The sequence below is a fragment of the Microtus oregoni genome, unplaced genomic scaffold, assembly GCF_018167655.1.
Source record: "Microtus oregoni isolate MIOR12 unplaced genomic scaffold, Mior012 000002F_ref0000024, whole genome shotgun sequence".
In the NCBI taxonomy this organism is placed as follows: domain Eukaryota; kingdom Metazoa; phylum Chordata; class Mammalia; order Rodentia; family Cricetidae; genus Microtus; species Microtus oregoni.
This window is the reverse complement of record NW_024543061.1, coordinates 34,702,755-34,721,141: the sequence shown is the minus strand read 5'-3', so window position 1 is coordinate 34,721,141 and position 18,387 is coordinate 34,702,755. Positions and strand designations below refer to the sequence as shown.

At 42.9% G+C, this 18,387-nt stretch overlaps 1 protein-coding gene across 20 annotated transcripts in view; it reads left to right on the top strand.

Moving 5' to 3' along the window:
- The window catches only part of Magi1 (membrane associated guanylate kinase, WW and PDZ domain containing 1), a 592,347-nt gene that overhangs the window by 570,494 nt on the left and 3,466 nt on the right, over positions 1-18,387 (top strand). For 5 of the 20 annotated variants that reach the window (XM_041638327.1, XM_041638278.1, XM_041638324.1 and 2 more), the window contains 6 exons: positions 565-858; positions 4,385-4,585; positions 11,833-11,926; positions 12,085-12,145; positions 12,943-13,086; positions 15,511-15,649. In XM_041638327.1, coding sequence (XP_041494261.1) covers positions 565-858; positions 4,385-4,585; positions 11,833-11,926; positions 12,085-12,145; positions 12,943-13,086; positions 15,511-15,649 — 933 coding nt within the window. Of the gene's footprint in view, positions 1-564; positions 859-4,381; positions 4,586-11,832; positions 11,927-12,084; positions 12,146-12,942; positions 13,087-15,510; positions 15,650-17,679; positions 17,769-18,387 lie in introns of all 20 variants that reach the window. The other 15 variants (XM_041638269.1, XM_041638238.1, XM_041638286.1 and 12 more) reach the window with 6 other exon arrangements.

Sequence of the window (18,387 nt, the reverse complement as noted above, 5' to 3'; positions counted from 1 at the left end):
AGCTCTGTTACTGGAATAGATATTTACAGCTGGGAGCTGGGGAGAGCAATTCTGTGTACCTCCCATGAGGTTCTCTTGAGTCCATCTATGTGAGCCTTAAAGGAACAACCCCTAGCAGTCTCCTACCCAGTAAGAAAATAAACACTAAACAGAAGTGTCACTAGGAGGGAATGTCTATGAGTGAGTGAGCCTAGAAGTGGTGACGCCCTCCACTGGTACAGCCCAAACCAGAGTCTGCTCACGGTTTCCTCCTACATAGGAGAAAGCTCCTAACTGGATGTTGCTGCAGATGGAATGGCATTGTGGGTAGGATCTTTGTACTGTCTATTCCATGCTTTTTAGGAGGCCTCTTGGCATGGGGAGGGGGGCTCAATATACAGTCAACCATCCTGGAGACTATTAATATTTCAAGAGCAAGGCTGCTTTTCTGTGCCTCCGTTAAGTTCTCTGAGACAAGATGCTCTCGTTAGCATCTTGATTTCCTTACAGGTGGGGAAGGTGGAAGTGGTGGCTATGCCATTTTCCAGGGATCTCAAATGGTTTTGACATACGTCTCTCTTGCAGTCCCCAAAGCAGAGAATGAGGTGCCATCGCCAGCTTCATCGCACCACAGTAGCAACCAGCCTGCCTCCCTGACAGAAGAGAAGCGCACACCCCAGGGCAGCCAGAACTCGCTCAACACTGTGAGCTCTGGCAGCGGGAGCACCAGTGGCATCGGCAGTGGTGGCGGCGGGGGCAGCGGCGTGGTGAGCGCTGTGCTACAGCCCTATGATGTGGAGATTCGACGTGGGGAAAACGAGGGCTTTGGGTTCGTCATCGTGTCCTCCGTGAGCAGGCCTGAAGCGGGCACGACCTTTGGTGAGTGCCAGAAGGTGCAGGCTAGGCTTTCTTCTATCAGGAGGGTTCAGCAGTTAAGGACGCTTGCTACTCTTACTAAGGAACTAGGCTTAGCTCCCAACAGAAATGCCTTAATGGTTTTTTGCTTCCGATAATCAAAGTCTTCATTGGAGATGGAGTTTATTTGGTATGTTTTGTTAGGTCCCCTTGCAACTCCCTCTTAGCTTTCTAGATGTGTGGTCATGCACAACTTCAAATACACATAAGATGTATGTCAAATTTCAATAGCAGCCCCTTGACAGTGTAACAGAGTATACATTTTTTTTTTGCCAGAGAAAGACTTCTGAGAGCTCCTGAGTAGAGGATATCATTAATAGCAATGGCCTCCGTCGTGAGGATTTTACAAGCAGCAGATGTTCATAAGAATGTCTAGGAAAAGTAGAGATGTAAGGAGTGAAAATGACCTGTGACACTCCCTACCTCATGTACGTCCTGACTCTACCCTGCCTGAATGCTCTTGAAGGTTTAAATGATATTTTATTGTTGCTTTAGAAACTGACAAGTTAAGAGTCATTTGATTTGGGGTCTTCTCCAGGTCTTAGATTTCAGTCAAATATGGGTAATGTTCTGTAACTTCCATATATTAACTCTCTCCTGGGTCCATACATAAAGGCAAACAGAAGCCCAGTTGAGTCTATGAGTTTCTTTCCTGTTGCAAAGGATTTGCACCCTCCTTCCTGATTCCGTCCCTTGTCATCTCAGTTCCAAGCACATTGGAAGATGATGGGAGACAGGCAGTGCTATTATGCAGGCTTCAAATTTTATCTCAAATGACTTAACCCCATAGGACCTCATGTCCAGTGGTCTAGGTCACTCACTGGCTGAAGTTAACAAGGGGCTACATTTCTCTAGCCTTCTGATCCTGTAGAACCCACACAGTCTCCAGTTAGTCTTGATGAGTTGCTTTTGGGACAGTCAGCCCGTTCTGTACCTGTGTGACCGTAGTAATAGCCACCTGTTACTAACCATGCAGTGAATCACAGTGCGTGACTTGAAATCAGGGCACACGTTTTTGTTTTATTTTTCTTTGCTTTTAAATTACTTTCTTCTTTTTTTTTTTTTTTTACTTGGCAATGGTTAACTCATCTCCAGGATACTGGTATTTATTTATGCACGCACAGGAGTGGAGCCCTCCCAATCTTATCACTTTTACAGGTCCTATCTCTCGATGCAGATATGCTGAGAGTTATTTTATAACACATGAATTTTTTTAATTTATTTATTTATTAAGGATTTCTGCCTCCTCCCCACAACCGCTTCCCATTTCCCTCCCCCTCCCCCCGATCAAGTTCCCCTCCCTCATCTGCTCGAAGAGCAATCAGGGTTCCCTGACCTGTGGGAAGCCCAAGGTCCGCCCACCTCTATCCAGGTCTAGTAAGGTGAGCATCCAAACTGCCTAGGCTCCCCCAAAGCCAGTACGTGCAGTAGGATCAAAAACCTACTGCGATTGTTCTTGAGTTCTCAGTAGTCCTCATTGTCCACTATGTTTAGCAAGTCCGGTTTTATCCCATGCTTTTTCAGACCTAGGCCAGCTGGCCTTGGTGAGTTCCCGATAGAACATCCCCATTGTCTCAGTGTGTGGGTGCACCCCTCACGGTCCTGAGTTCCTTGCTCGTGCTCCGTCTTCTTCTGCTCCTGATTTGGACCTTGAGATTACTTTCAAAGGCTATTCTACTGACTTTAGGAATAAAAAAAAAAAGCAGGGAAAAGCAACCCCAAGGTATTGCCCTCTCCCCAATCTTCGGTGTACCCCCTGACACTCTCAGCTCTATCATAGTTGTCATTTCCAGTCTCCAGAGAGAAAAAGCAGGTATGTCAGGGGACAGGCTGTGCTAGATGATGTGTATTGAATGCTTTCACTCACAGTGTGCGCTTCCATTATTTTCCCTTGGTTCTTACAAGCAACAAGTTCACCCTTCCCTGACGCCTTGCACGAGACTGCTGAGCTATGCAGAGCCTTTCTTTATGTCCACTGTTTGAGACCTTTGTCCTGCAAGTTGTCCTTGGAGCTGAACTATGCTTACTTGGGACCTGCAGTGTGACACACTCACCTTCCGCATGCCCCCTTCCTAGATTCATAGACAGCTCACTTGCTTCTTTGAATTGAATTTGGCATTCCACTGAGTGACATGGACTCAGTCAACTTCCATTCAAATTCAAGGGAATCAGTGTGTTTTTCAGATAGTTTTCCCTTTGGGTAGAAATTCTAATGAAATAGCCGGGCGGTGGTTAATACCAGCACTCGGAGGCAGAGGCAGGTGGATCTCTCTGGTCTACAGAGCAAGTTTCAGGACCGCTAGGGTTATCTCACAGAAAAAGCCTGTCTCGAAAAACCAAAATAAGAAAAGAAAAAGAAATTATAATGAAAGAGCCTGCACAGTTGACTTCATAGTCCCCTATTAATTTTGTCACTATTTCCAAATCGTGGCTCAGCCATGAAGCTGTTTTGATGGTTCTGAGAAAGCAAATTCCAAAAGTCTGCATAAAAACATTGTAACTCACTATCAAATACCTGATTACCCCAGAGCACTCCTCAAAGACAGCTCTCCAATAGAGTGCCTTAGGCGTGCAATAGACAGCCTGTGGATCCCTTTCCCTGGTTTCATGTTGTCTATGCATGTGTGTAAGCCGACCAGTAGAAAGGAGGTGATTAAAGGGGGCGGGCTGGAGAATGACTCGAGGCTAGCTTTGGCTTGCTCTCCCAAGCATGCATAGGTGCTGGGTTTTCACTATATCCCTTCAAGGGAGTTTGTGTGTGAGGCAGGAAGAGGATCAGAACTAATGAGCCCACCAGGGCCTCCCTGAGAGCTCCCTACTTGGGCTGATTGAATAAAGGTACCACATGGATCAGTGTGTGTCAGCGCTGGTGCTTTCTGGGCTCCCCTCCTATGATCATGTCCTTTTCCACAGCTTTTATCTTCTCACGTCGAGAGCAAAGGTGTCGGTCTACTGTGTGTTTTCAGATTGAACTTTTGATGCTAGCATACTCTTGAATCTCACCAGAAGTCCAGTGATTATTTTTGTAAATGGAGAAAGAACAAAACATTGGCAGACGCTTTAATAACAATTGGCAAAACGAAGTGACAGTGACACAGACTGGGTCAAAGCATCAACCCCAGCTCTGGGGTTTCTGTGTATAGCCCCGAATAAACCAAGGGCCACCAAGTTACTTGCAGGGCTCAAGACTCAAGTTACCAAATATCCCAAATTCTAATTGTTCTAAGGAAAGAAGCTGGGGTTTTGTCATCATTTTAAATCAGAAAAGGACTATGACCTTGAACTCTAGTCCCAGGGCTGTGGCTTTTTAAGCACCCCGAGTATTGCCAATGTTTTGACCATCAGCACAGCGCTCTCCTCTTATAACATTTGCTTAATGCTTTAATTAATTAACACTTAACCTTCTCTTTCCCTTTTCAACCCTTTTCTCCTCCCTTCACTATATTCCCACATAACTTTAAAAAAAAATTAAACCGTAATACCAAAGCAGGCAATGCATGTGTGGCTATGCCTCACAAAATAGGTCGGATTATTGAGGGGAGCCCTGCTGACCGCTGTGGCAAGCTGAAAGTAGGAGACCGGATCTTGGCAGTAAATGGATGTTCCATCACCAACAAATCCCATTCTGACATTGTCAACCTAATCAAAGAAGCGGGCAACACAGTGACCCTCCGGATCATCCCCGGGGATGGTAAAGTATACTGTTCTCTCTCTCTCTCTCTCTCTCTCTCTCTCTCCCTCCCTCCCTCCCTCCCTCCCTTCCTCTCCCCCCCCCATCTCTTTATCTCTCCCTCATTAGTGTTCATGTAATTGTTTGATCTGGATGTAGAGACATCTTTATCCATCCCTAACTGAACATGCCTATCAAATGAACCACAGCCATTGTTACTAAACCATTTCTCACTCTCTGACCTAATTAATCCCATAGGCCTGTGATCCCATTTTGATGCGAATATAAAAAATTCCAGAAAATTTTCAACTTTCTCCGTTTATTTTTTTTCCTTTGCTCTTTTTGTTTTCTGAGCTATAGAAAAACTTTGCTATGAGCAGTAATGATGGCCTGATAGTCTAACTGAAAATTTGGGGTTTTCTAATTTTTTTTAAACAGTCACTGAAATGTGATATCACGAAACCTACCTAGTGACAATGCAGAGCCAATTCTGCATATTGATACTTTTGATTTAATGAACAATTTTTAGGCCATAGCTTACTTGGTTTGCCTATAGTTTTTTGATAGGAATATATTTGCAATATAGTTTTTCAGTTGAATGTCTATATTTTTGACAGACTATATATATATTCAACTTGAAGTACCCTTTTTTACTTAGCTGATTAGATCAATACTTTTGGTTCTTTTACATCAATGGCAGATCTGTCCCAGAGACATTTGGTCATGCTTGCAGTTTGTACACTGTCCTCTAGTGGATAAAGGCCTGGGACATTCTCAAACATCCCACAGTGCACAGAGTGGCCCCCACAGTGAGAAGTCACTTAGTATAAAATACCAGCATTCATATTTACAAAAATGAAGTTGGTGTATTGATATTTGTAAGGGTGGGTTGCTTGCACACTTAAAGCCTAAATATTGATCTCATTCTAAGCAAACTTTATGTTAGGAAGAAACTAATACTTATCCCAAAACATTAAATCGCCTCCCCCTGCATTATTTCCATACATTATGTTCTAAAACACAAGTATTTCCCAAGGTGAAAAGCACTTATGCCATGGATCTAGAAAGTCAGGCATGTTCCATGAACATTGTATATACTACTTGATAGAAAGTGATACTTAGGATTCGGAAGTTGAGTGGCAGAGCTGGTTCTTTTCAGTAGAGGAAAGTTTCAAACCAAACACATATTTAAAATATGTGTATCTCAGAGCAGAGAACTTTCCCCTAAGAAACACCCTGTACTGATCTTGGAGGAGAGCATACATCTTCTTCAGTGGCTGTGTAGACCACCTTCTTTAAATGCATGATTTGTAATTTACCGTCTGGTGCAGGGGCATTCCACCCGTTTGCCTCTCTGGAAAGGTACTACAGTTTATGTAAAAGTGATCACAGAATGGCAGAGCCCTAAATGCCAAATGGAACAGATAAGGGGAGCCAGACAAAGAAGTGGAGACAAAGAAGTTCAGAGAGCCAAAAGGTAGTATATAAATAGGTTACGTGTCATGGAGAGACATTAAAATCAAACCCAAAGAGCTGGGCATGGCAGTTCACTTACTGACTCCACCCCAGGTGATCGAGATTTGAGAATGAGAATGTCTCATAAAGGAAGAAGGCAAGCAGACAGGGTACCTCCTTAGATCAAGTGCTTGATGTCTGAAATCAGGAAAGGCAACTCACACTACAGTGTGTATAACAAGAACCAACTTAATAATATGCAACAAACTTTCTGAAAACCTGAATACCAAATATATATTTATAGTGAATTGTCCACTAATAATTGGCAGTTATTAAAACACCTTTTAAAACTAATAGTTAACTGTCAAATTCAGGAAGATGTTCTATATCCTACTTTTATTAGAAGATAGTATGTGTTTGTTTTTAAGGCAGAACAGCTGTCTAAGGATGTGACTTTTATCCGTGGTGTTTCAGGAAATGGTTGCAATAATCAAACTCTGTACCAGTGACTTGGGCGACTGTGTCAGGAGCCAGATGAAGGCAGTCACACACGGCAAGGCAGGAACATGTGATGGTCATGCATGAAAGGGTTTGAAACTGGAGCCAGAGGCAAAGGATTTAGATTCCAGAGACTTTTGCAGGCATGTAAAAGAGAGAATGACCCTCACTGTCTGGTGGGGAAAGACCCTGCTGGATCCATTTCCTCTGTAGTTAATAAGGCAGGTTTGTGGTGTGAGGCAGGCAGCTCTTCAGGGTGGGGAACTCTGGTCTCCTTCGGATGTTTCATTTGAATGTTTGCTGTACCGAATAGCCTGAAGACCAGTTGTTTTATGGTATCTACGAAGAGGCTGAAGTCCTCAACCACAGTGATTCCATGCTCTTCCACGCTGTTCTCAGATACCCAAGATCTTAGTAGACCATTGATCCTCATTTTGTATTTGTCTTTGGCTTTGTTAGTTTATTTCTTTTGTTTTTGTCTGGAGACAGGGTCTCCCTGTGTAGCTCAGGCTACCTCCAGCTTGAGATCCTTCTACCTCAGCCTCCTGGGTGTTGGGATTGCAGGCATGAGCCAAAAGCCTAGCTGCCCTGTTCAGCTCCTACTGCCCGGGTCTCTGTTCCTGTCATTAGAAGCCTCATTCTTTCTCTTATCTCCCTTACTCTGCTTCCCCCTTTCTTGATTGTCCCATAAACCTCTAGGACAGTGGCTCTCAACCTTTCTAATGATGTGGCACCTTAATACAGTTCCTCGTGTTGTGGTGACCCCCAACCATAAAACTTTGTAATTGCTACTTCATAGATGTAATTTTGCTACTGATATGAATCATAGTATTAATATTGGCGTTTCCTAATGGTCTTGGATGACCCCTGCAAAAGGCTTGTACAGCCTCTAAGGGGGTCATGACCCAGAATTTGAGAACCGCTGGTCCAGGCTATCACCTTTACTTTCATAGATCTTCTACCAAACAAGACCCCTTACCTCTTATGCCTTTTCATGTTTGTGATTAAGAAGGGGGGTAGAGTAGAGGAAGGGCCTCTTTCGTGGGTATGAGCAAGGGGGTAGTAAATATTGAGTGACAGCCAGAAAGGCCTAGAAGATAGCTGAACATCCTGAATCTGAGCTTGAATTGTCAGAATCAAGCCATACTTGTATTACATAGAAATGCCCATGCAGTTTAAGTGGGAGTAAGAATTTAATCAGGTAGAGTAGAACGTGACTGAGCTTGGCTATTACAGAATCAAGTTCATGATAATAAAAATATGTATGAGCTTTAAAATGTAACTCATATTTCATGTCACTGTTATTCAAAGTATTTGCTTATAGATAAGACAGAGCTTGGCAATAGAGATTCTGTCTTTTCCTTGGGAGGAGGAGAACAGGAAAAAGCTCCCAACAATGCAGAGGATTCAGTTTTCCAGTGCTGTTCTCAAATACTTATTACACATGTGTTTGCATGCTGAAGTATTTATGAAAAAAATGTATCCTTTGTTGAGTTTCTTGACTTTTCAATGTATATTTCATGAGGGAAGGTAAGAATATTAGCATGCTAACCACTTGTCAGGAGGTGGGTTGAAACCTGAGCTAGAAGCTACAGTCTGAAGAACAAGTGCCCTGGCCTAGAATAGCCCTCCCTCCACAGTACCTCAAGAGCTAGGATTTGCTTTTCATCGTGTGTGATGGCTTTGAAAGATGTAGTAAAGTTCATCTTCAGTCCTCTTGGAGATGTAAGCACTATTTAATAAAGGGTACAGGCACTGTCTGGATTGTGTCATCGAAATGCTCAGTCTGCTCCTTGCCAGAGAGCTGACAGTCACATGCAGCGTGACACTCCCTCATACCATGGCTGTTAGAGTACAGGGGAATGTACTCTATGTATGCTCTTCTTTCAGGCCCCTTGGCACTATCTCTCATATAGGGCAAATGTTGTTTGGTGGCTAAGAGCTATAATATAGTGTTGATAATAGGCTGTATCTCCGTGTTTTTAAGAGTTGGACAGTGTTTTGGCAGATGTAATCTTGGTTTAATTCCAAATGAAGACTTAAATGTTTATGAAAATCAGTATAATTTTATTGATGTTATAAAAGCATACTGGAATCAAGCCTATCTAAACTATTTTCGTGCTCTGAAGTTGGCTTATAAGATCCGGTAGACAGGGATATGTTATATTTTAAGGAATCATTGATGGTGATTAGTGAAGTTACTGGTATTCATGTAGTAAAGTTAAAGTAAAGCTTATTTGAAAGGAATGTGCCAATCGATTATGATATTTCTTGATAAATATAATTCCCAGGCCAAAAAAAAGTAAGTTTTTGAAAATGAGTTGTGAGGCCTTGGGTTCACTTCCCAACTTGGGTTCACTTGCTTACTGGGAGACCTTGAAGGTGTTTTCCTTCTCTGCCTCAGCTCCACGTCTGTAAAGGGAGACATTCATTGCACCTGCTTACTTTACGGAGAGATAAGAATCAAACGATATGGTGGTAATCATAATGGACCTCTAAGGAGCAATGTCTGCTTCGTACACTGTGCACTAGACAGTAAGACAAACAATGGAATAAGGAAAATTCATCAAACTTCAAAGGAGAATATTGAGTGTTAATGTGTTTTAAATGCTGAAAGCTAAGCTCCAGCACCCAAGCAATTTGCATTGTGAAACATCGAAAGTAATGAATTGAAGGAAAATTATTGATGGCATTCTATTTATACGTGTAGCGAGTGATTATCATACGCCATCAAATCATGAAAGCAACATAAATACAAAATTTGCTTGACAATAGGATTCAGTGTGCCCAGAAAATGCCGGTGGCCAACAGCACACAAACATTCTAAAGGAATTCACTCAGTAATTATAATCACTTTAATTACAGAGAAACATTCTTCTTGTCCCATTTAGGATTTTACTGTGGCCCAAACACCCTTGTAATTTCCCAGGTAACCCTTGTGCAATGAATGATAGTAAGCACTATGAAGTGTGATAGGAGACTAATGCCCATGGTCAAAAAGGTTCTGGTGAGTCATACTGACGGGCTGTGCTATCCCTGCATCTTGAACTAGCACAGTGGACTTATCTTATGAAATGCCATTTAGACTTACACCTTGGTTGTCCGGGTTAGCGGCCCTGGTATGGAAATGGTGTAATGAGCTGGTGGTGTTCCTGATAGCGCTCACCCAAACTCACCAATATGCTCTGGATTATTCATAACAATGGTGGGAAGAAGTAGTGACAATAAAAGCTCCCACATAGTCTAATCGTTTTGAATAACAGTTATGTGTCAAGCACTATTCTCTTTTCTACTTGTAATCAATGCATCAATCTTAGAGACTTCTGGTGTTCCTCTTGTGCAAATGAGGAAACTGAGGCAGCAAGCGCTCATGTCATTTTGTCTAAGCCCTGTGCAGCAGGATGCAGAGCATAGGATGCAGAACAAGGTGACGTGCCTCTGCAGTCTGACCTTGCAACCACTAAGCAGGCTTGCTCGCGGCTGACTTGAGCACCCTCCCTCAGAGAGAGGGCACAGGACACATGGTATCCGTACCAGACAGAGAACAGCCTGAGAAGTACTCTGAAGCACAGTCCCCTCTGCTTCACAGATTAGCTCGTAATCGACCACACACTCTTTCCCTGAGCGCTACAGAAACATTTGATAAGAACAGATTATGGGGAGCACTGTCCCGAAACGTGACTGGGATACAGAAGCAGTTCTCTGGATCCAGTTAGATTTTGTGCCTTGCTATAAGAGTAATAGGCTCTCAGGGCTAGACTGGAAACTGTAAAAAAAAAAAAAAAAAATCAGATTAAACTTTGTCATTTTGCAGAGAGCTTAAATAACTTTAAGAAGCTCCCAGAGAAACTAATAAAATGTTTTTACTAGTAGCAAGGCCCAGGGGCACTCCCGACACATGTGTCAGGCAGTCTGCTAAACACTTTCTGTCCTTCATCCACAAGAAGGGATAGATCTCCTTTTACCAAATAAGAAAACCAAGGCTCGTACCTAAGGAGGGGAAAGCAGTGACTTGAATCTGGGTCTGAAATCTCGTAACTCAGGCATGGCATATAATGAAAAATAAAGTACTAGGGAGTTAGATGCAAGCTCAGTACATCCTTAAGGGATGAGACCAGAAGACAGGCTGCCAGGAGCTGGGATAAGTGGGCTGTCTTTTGTTCCAAGAATGCAGTGGAGAAAGATATAGTCCGGGTTTCTAGCTTTAGAATATCTGAAATATTTCCCCATAGAAACCTATTGCACCTATTGTATTCTGCAAACACTAGCCTGCTTCCTGTGAATCACAGCACTTGTGGGAACTTTGCATTTCCAAGGTGCTCCATGAATGCAGTGGACATGCACAGGCTGATGCTAGACCTTCACAACCACAGGGAGTCTTTTCCTCATTCGAAAATATGTGCTAAGTTTCAGCGTCCATCTCACAATGAATACTGAAAGTCGGACTTGCTCATAGTTAGCTGCCACACGGCTAGATCTACATAGAGAAGTGATTAGAAACTAGTAAATGATTAGTAAATAGGGAATGATTAGCCATTGCTAACCAGTGATTATATTTTACATGCATGTCGGTGTGTGGTACATGGTTACACTCATGAATATTTTCAAATTCTGAGCCTCTATAAACTTCTAGAGATTAATGAAGTTGCTTTTGAGTTTGATTAGTGGAGAAGAAAGTCAATTTACATATGAATATAATTATATTCATTACATTAAGGTGGCTTCATAATTTATATGACTTATATTTATAAACACTGGTTATTCTGATGCAAGTCTTAGAATTAATCTTTCAAAGAGATACGAAACAAAATTTGTCACGCACCCTGTCTTTTCAGTTGGGCTTCATTAAAAGCAATGGGGTAAAAAGTAGATGTACTTAACAAGATGGGACAGCATTTCTGGTTTTTGGTATTCAGATGAGGAAATCAAGCAGACTCAACCACGTATAGCTGATAAATCTCAAGAATTGTGAGCAAAGCCATAGATCATCACCCTGTGAAATTCGTGAACACCAGCGTGGTGCAGTGCATTGATGGCACACGCCACCTTTCAGTGGCAGGACAGGAGTGATACATCCGTGTAAGCTACATTACATTGTGAGGAAATATCTGGTGGGGAGGAGAGTTGCGGGATACACATGGTCTTCGGGAAGGCTCGCTGACCACCTGATTGTTTAGAAACTTAAGACAACTATTTGAGATAGAGACAGGGAAGTCAGTCTGAATCTTTCATCTCAATCCAGAGTTTCTGCATGCCTCCCAGTTGGTTGATGTCTTCTCTAAGGCCTTCATGTCTTTTTATGCTCTGCCTTACAGAGTCCTCAAATGCCACACTGCTGACCAATGCTGAGAAGATCGCCACCATCACCACCACTCATGCCCCTTCTCAGCAAGGGACCCAGGACACCAGGTCAGATGTGGCTTGGGTTCTCTGTTGTCGCTGGTATTGTGATGGCTGGCATTGCTGAAGGGATAAAGTAGCTCCTGCCTAATGTACAGACGTCTTTGATTTTTCTTTCTTATTTTCCCCTTGGACTGCTTTTATATTTGTGCCTCTCATGTTGGCAGGAACACCACCAAACCAAAGCAGGATGCTCAGTTTGAGTTCAAAGGACCACAGACTGCACAGGTGCGAGCTGCTTCTCCTCTGTATTCTTCCTCACTTCCCCCCAACTTCTGAATCTTAAGGAACCCTTATTTCGAAATAAACAACCTTTTTTTTTTTTTTTTGGTGAGGTGATTTATCCAGATGTGTGCTCAAATTTGATTGTCTAGAAAATGACATTTTGTTTTTACTGCCTTTGAAAAATACTCTAGGTACTCTTTTGTGAGGCAGAAGAAAGAAAGGCTGTCACAAGACTCAGTGATCAGAGAAACAGGGCAGCTAGTGTCTTGCTTCTCATGGTTTTCAAAACCTGTTTCTGCGAAGAAAGTGTCTTTTTCTATACGACATGTCTCTAGCTGGTGAATTTCAGTTAAGACCATAGAGTCAAGTCTCGTCCTCGGGTTGGAAATGCACAGATAACAACCAGTGATGTGGATGTGAGGAACACGGGTGATCCGAAGGGAAATGAAACTGGGCCCTCCTTTATAAAGGCTGACTTAGGGCACCAGGTGCAGGACATCTAGCATTATGACAGCCAGTGGCTGGTCAGATGCAGTAAAGAGTTTTCCTGCCTCACGTGTCAACCGCAGCCTTACTGAGCGTTGTAAATGTGTGCATGTATATAGGCATGCTCATGCGTGCTTGCAGATTCAGGATTCCTAACTCCTCAGGTGGATGAAGATTAATAAAGATGGTTAATAAGCCAGATTCACTGAGGTGGGAGTTGCAGATAGAGTCTGTGTCTTTTTGCAAAGTCACTAAGAGAAATGGATGTGGATCTAACTTCCCCCAGAATGACTGCATTTAATTTCTTCATATAGGAGCAAGATTTTTACACTGTGGAACTGGAAAGAGGAGCCAAGGGGTTTGGCTTTAGTCTTCGAGGGGGGCGAGAGTATAATATGGACCTCTATGTTCTGCGCTTAGCAGAGGATGGTCCCGCAGAAAGATGTGGAAAGATGAGGGTAAGTAGAGAGGGGTCCAGAGTGGTTGTGCGGATGTCCTCTGTGCCCACTTCTTGACATTCCCACAGCTGAATATATGGCTCCTGTCATATTTCTTTTTAAAGCATACTTCAAGTGGGTATTTTCTGAATGACTTTCCTAGTCTGCTTGTGCTTAATATCTTACGGAAGGCAGATCCTATCACAAGAAACTAGATAGTGCAGAATGCATAGAGGGCAGGAAATCCAAGCAGCCTATAGATTCTGAGTAGAGAACTCATTCATACTCTGGTTGGTCACCAGCTGCCTTTCCTTAGCCTCAGAGATTCCCAGTCAACCTTGGACCCTAGCTTGGGGCCAATAGTTCCATAACATTGTCACTGGGGGTTGCTATAGGGGTGTCAAACCTTTTGAAATTATGAAATAACATTATCGTCTACAAAATATCATACCAGGACCTCGAAATCAAGTTACAAAAAAACCAAAACTGCCAAAAATAATTCTCTCGAAGTTTTGAGTAAGAGTTTTGTGTTGGGCCACATTGTTAGCCGTCCTCAGCCATGAGTGCCCTCATGCCACAGGCATGCCTAGCCTGAGAACTTGTAAAGACACATACCCAGGGCTCTGTGTGCTCTTTAGCTGTGTAATGTTTGTTATTATTATCCATGTGAATTAGATGATTGAGAAGAGACCAATCATCGCATTTAAATAAGTTACATCACTTGAAACACACAGAGAGCCACTACAGCAGAGAAGAGATCATCAGGAAAGAAGAAAGTGAGCTGCCTGAGCAGAAAGACATACATGTGCATACACACACACAACACACACATGCATGCACACATGCATACACACACACAACAAGCCAAGAGTGAGAAACTCAATTGTGTTTATACTTGTTTTTCCATCTTTAAACTTTTTGCTTTTTGTTTGCTGTTTCTATTTCTACACATTATTCTGCTTTGTGTGTGTGTGTGTGTGTGTGTGTGTGTGTGTGTGTATACATGTGGTTGTGCGTACGATAGGATGACTTTCAGGGGTCAGTTCTCTCCTTCCACAGTGTGGGTCCTAGGGATCAGATTCAGGTCAGACTTTGCGGCAAGTACCTCTGCCTACTCATTCATCTCACTGGCCCCAAACTGAGCCTTCTTAAGTGAGGAAGCAGAGTATAGTTTTGAGAATTAAACAGTGAAATATGATGGGTATTTGGGAGGAATAGTTACTAATAGCATGAAATAGCATCATTCTACAGTTGTGCATAGCTCCTAAGACACATTTATCCCATGACTCCATGAGCTGTGTAGTATGAGGTTGTTTTCATCTTTATCTGCAGCTGAAGAACTGAGCAGTGCAGGAGGTTGAAGGGCCATAGAATTGCTTGACAAAAGTGAAATGGGATCCAAGCTCATGGCAGATAGATAGCTAGATAGCTAGATAGCTAGATAGCTAGATAGCTAGATAGCTAGATAGATAGATAGATAGATAGATAGATAGATAGAAGCCCTGACTGTGTTGGTCAAACTCAGATCCTTCTGCTCTGCCTCCCAAGTGCTGGGATTAAAGGCATGAGCCACCACACCTGGTTTTTCTCTCATTTTCTTATCACAGAACTCTGTAGGGTGATGTATTAGTCAAATTTCAGAACCAGATACCTACAGAAATTAGCCTAAAATGAAGAAAAGCATATTGTGCCTCATAGTCTCAGAGGTTCCTGTTTTGGGGCCTGTTTAGAAGGCAAAGTATTATAGTGAGTGGAAGGATGTGCAACAAAGCAAAACAGGAAGTAGGAATGAGTGAGAGGAAGAGGCCAGGGCCCTCTTAAAGGACATGCCCTCAGTCACCCGACTTCCTTTCATTCCCCCACTGATCAGTATCATTACAGACTGTGAGTCCAAGTCTTCATTCAACACGGGGGCTTTGGGGAACACATTCACCGCAGTAGGCACCCATAACGTGCATCCGAGAGAATGAATGAGAGAGCAAGTGAGAACGAAAAAGACAGTCTGTAACTGCGCGACCTGATAGTCTATCACCTTGACCATATCCTTTTGATTTGAAACAATTCACTAGTTCTGGCTTACATCCAGAGTAAAGGACACAACTCTCCCTGCATGGAACAGAGATCTTCAGTTGGGGCCATGCTACTACGTCCTCCTCAGGAACTCCTCTTCTCCTTACAGCTCCTTTGCTTCAGTTAGGACTTAACGTTATGTAACGTGCTACTTGTATAGTGTTCCTACTAATTGCCCCGCTCTCATAAGAATCTCATTGCCATGAGAGGTTCATATTTTTCACTGCTACATCCTAAGCGATAGAAAAGGATCCTGGAACATGCCTCGTGTGTATGTGGGGGAATCAAGGAGGGCAAGAATTTCAAGTCAAAAAGACATCCGGAGCTTATGAAAAGCCCAGGGTGACCATTTCACTTTGTCTCTTGCTTTGACAGATTGGTGATGAGATTCTAGAGATCAATGGTGAGACCACCAAAAACATGAAACATTCTCGGGCCATAGAACTGATAAAGAACGGTGGCCGCAGGGTTCGTCTGTTTCTGAGGCGGGGAGACGGCTCAGTCCCAGAATATGGTGGGTCAAACTATGAAAACATCCCCTCCTTCCCTGGCATGACTCCATGAGTTTGTCTCCAGAACGGCAGCAGGAAAGTCCTTTTTGTTTCCCTATTCACCAGTGTCTTACCAGCCTCTCGCACCGTGTGGTTATCTGCCTCGCTTGTCCCGAAATCTCTACACATTTCATCCTTTGCTTGCTTCCATGGACTGGGGCGTGGCCTAAGACAAGATCTTGATAGCCCCCTTTCTGATAATCAGAGGGACCGTTCTGTCTAGTCCGACCAAGAGCAAAGGAATGTTTGTTGAACTGTGCCAAACTGTTTCTCAGATCCAAATGTTAGCACAAATGACTTACACAGTCCTTTAAAGAAGCAGGTTGCCTGACTGGTGTTGAGGCACAATATCTAGTTGGGTTTGTTTCTTTGTTTGTTTTGCTCTGTTTTGTTTTTTCGTTTTGTTTTGTTTTTGTTGTTCCTTTATTGCAGAGGTGTGAAATTTTGAGATATTGGGGAGGGGGGCTTTGCTCACTTTGTTTAGACTCTGTATTGACAGTTCTCTGTCCCTCTCGACTGGTCTTTGACCCCAAACCAGACCACCTGAGCCCACACTGTCACACAAACAAGAGTAAACAAACATTGATCTATTAGCCATATGTTCTTAAATGATAAAGGATGAACTAGATTCCCAGTGCCCATCCTGAGGGAAACACGCTACTATACCTTTCCTATGAGGAAAGCCAGTGATACGGAGAGCTCCTCTATCGTATCTTTATCATAGTTCGAGTAGACAGCAATGCTCTTTACCTAGCTTAGTGTTCTGATGGCAAAATAGTGTATATTGTAATAATTATGTCCTATTTATTTGAGATTCTTGTTTAAAATTTTAGAAAAAAAAGGAAGCTATGCCCTAGATGTAGGGCTTTTTTTCCCAACCAAAGGTCTACAAAAGTTTCTATAGAAACTGTGATTGAAAGATTCCCATATACATTGGTCCCCTTTATTCGGGATTTATCTGTTATCACCCTCTTTTCTGAATGTCTCTCTGCACAATCCCCAGATGCATTTTGGGCTCAATGAGATGCTCATTGGCAGACATAGTTCAAGGAGGAGAGTGGCTCCTGGGCAGGGCAGGGCAGCCTCCCCAAGTGTTGGACGTTGGTACGGGTGCACAATATGAGGGGCCTGAGGTAAGGGGAGGGGAACCTTAATGACATCAGGTGCCCTGGTGGCACACTGTGCTGATCTTCTGACCATTAGGTGTACTGATACCACTGAAACTGTGTAACATGTCTCCCTTTTCTGTCTTCCCTATGCTTCTGTTGGATGTGATATCTCACTTGAGAGTCATCGTCAGTAACCTGTGTATCTTCTCCAAACCTATGTCTGTTGCACTGAGGATGAAAATCCAACACTAACAAATGTTCTTTGGGCTGAAAATAAAGATCATTGAAATACATGGTTTTCCACAAAGGGTTGAACATGCCAGGGTTGTGCTACTGTAATGTTTCCATGCGTTATTTGGACTAAATCTCTCTAATTCTATTGATTAGAGTTACAAATGGGTTATAATATGTTAAGTTCCACTATTTTTCTGACTTGACTGGAACCTGCTTCTCTGTGAGGCTATTTTTGTAATGAGTTTTTTGTACTTAATTTAACTGCCGCGGTATTGGGTGGGGTGGCGGGAGGGGACTTTGTTCTTTGGTTGTTTATTGTTAATGCTTCCTATGCCAGCCTGTCATTGTTCCAGTTGTTTGAGAAAAAAAAAAGTCACAAAACAAAAAAACAAAAGGATGCATCATCATCTGGGTTTTCGAGTCATCCTACAGCTGTCTAAGAACGTCGTTGTTCCAATTGCAGTCTCTGCAGCCTTGGGTGTTGCCTCAGACTCACTGGACAAATAAACTCTCTTGCCCTATGTTAACAAATGAAGGGTTTTTTTTTTTCTGTCTTTCTTGTTATAGGGAATGTAAATGTTCAACTTTTTCTCTTTCTCTCTTTCTCCTCCTCTCTGACTGTTCTTGGTGCTGGGCCCTCCCTCCTACAGCGATGATACCTCCTAATATCGCTGCATGTATGAGAAATGAAAAGCTCGGGGAGGCTTGCTTCTACCTTATGGGCCATAATCAAACTACGGTTTGTAGCTCACTCAATACTAGGTGTTTCTGTGCTGTGGCCTAATTTCCTCATTGCTTCTGCTTAGCTCTATTTTGATATGTTTGGCAATTCATTCTGAGCACCCTGCGTTCTTTGAATTGTAAGTACACGGCCGACCCTGTTGAAGTGTTGCTGTCCCTTGTCTTAAGAACAGAGTAAGGGTGTAAGTTAGGTGTACGGCTCTCTGAGTGTTTCTCTCTCCCGAGTGTGGAATGGTTGTCTTTGTCCCGGGAGCACCCCCAGCATTTAGACAGAATGAGCCTTGTCACGGAGCTCTTCCCTGGTAGGTGAGGCTTTGCTGGAGAAGAAGGAGAGATTCTTGGTTGTTCAGGTGTCTATCAGCAAACTCTAGCCTGTGAATCATATCCTAGGTCACAGCCTGGTTTTGTCAATAACTTTTATTGGCATATAGCACACCCATTTTAAAAAAAAAAATGTTTTTGCACCACAGTGGTCAAGTTAAAGAGGGATTGCTGACCCCAAATAAATGTTAACAGCCCTCCCCCCGTAGGAAAAAAAAATAAGCTAAGACTGTTAGGATCCATGCTGTAGACTATATCTCTCTCTTCATTGAGCCTGTCCTGGGTTTTGAGAGATC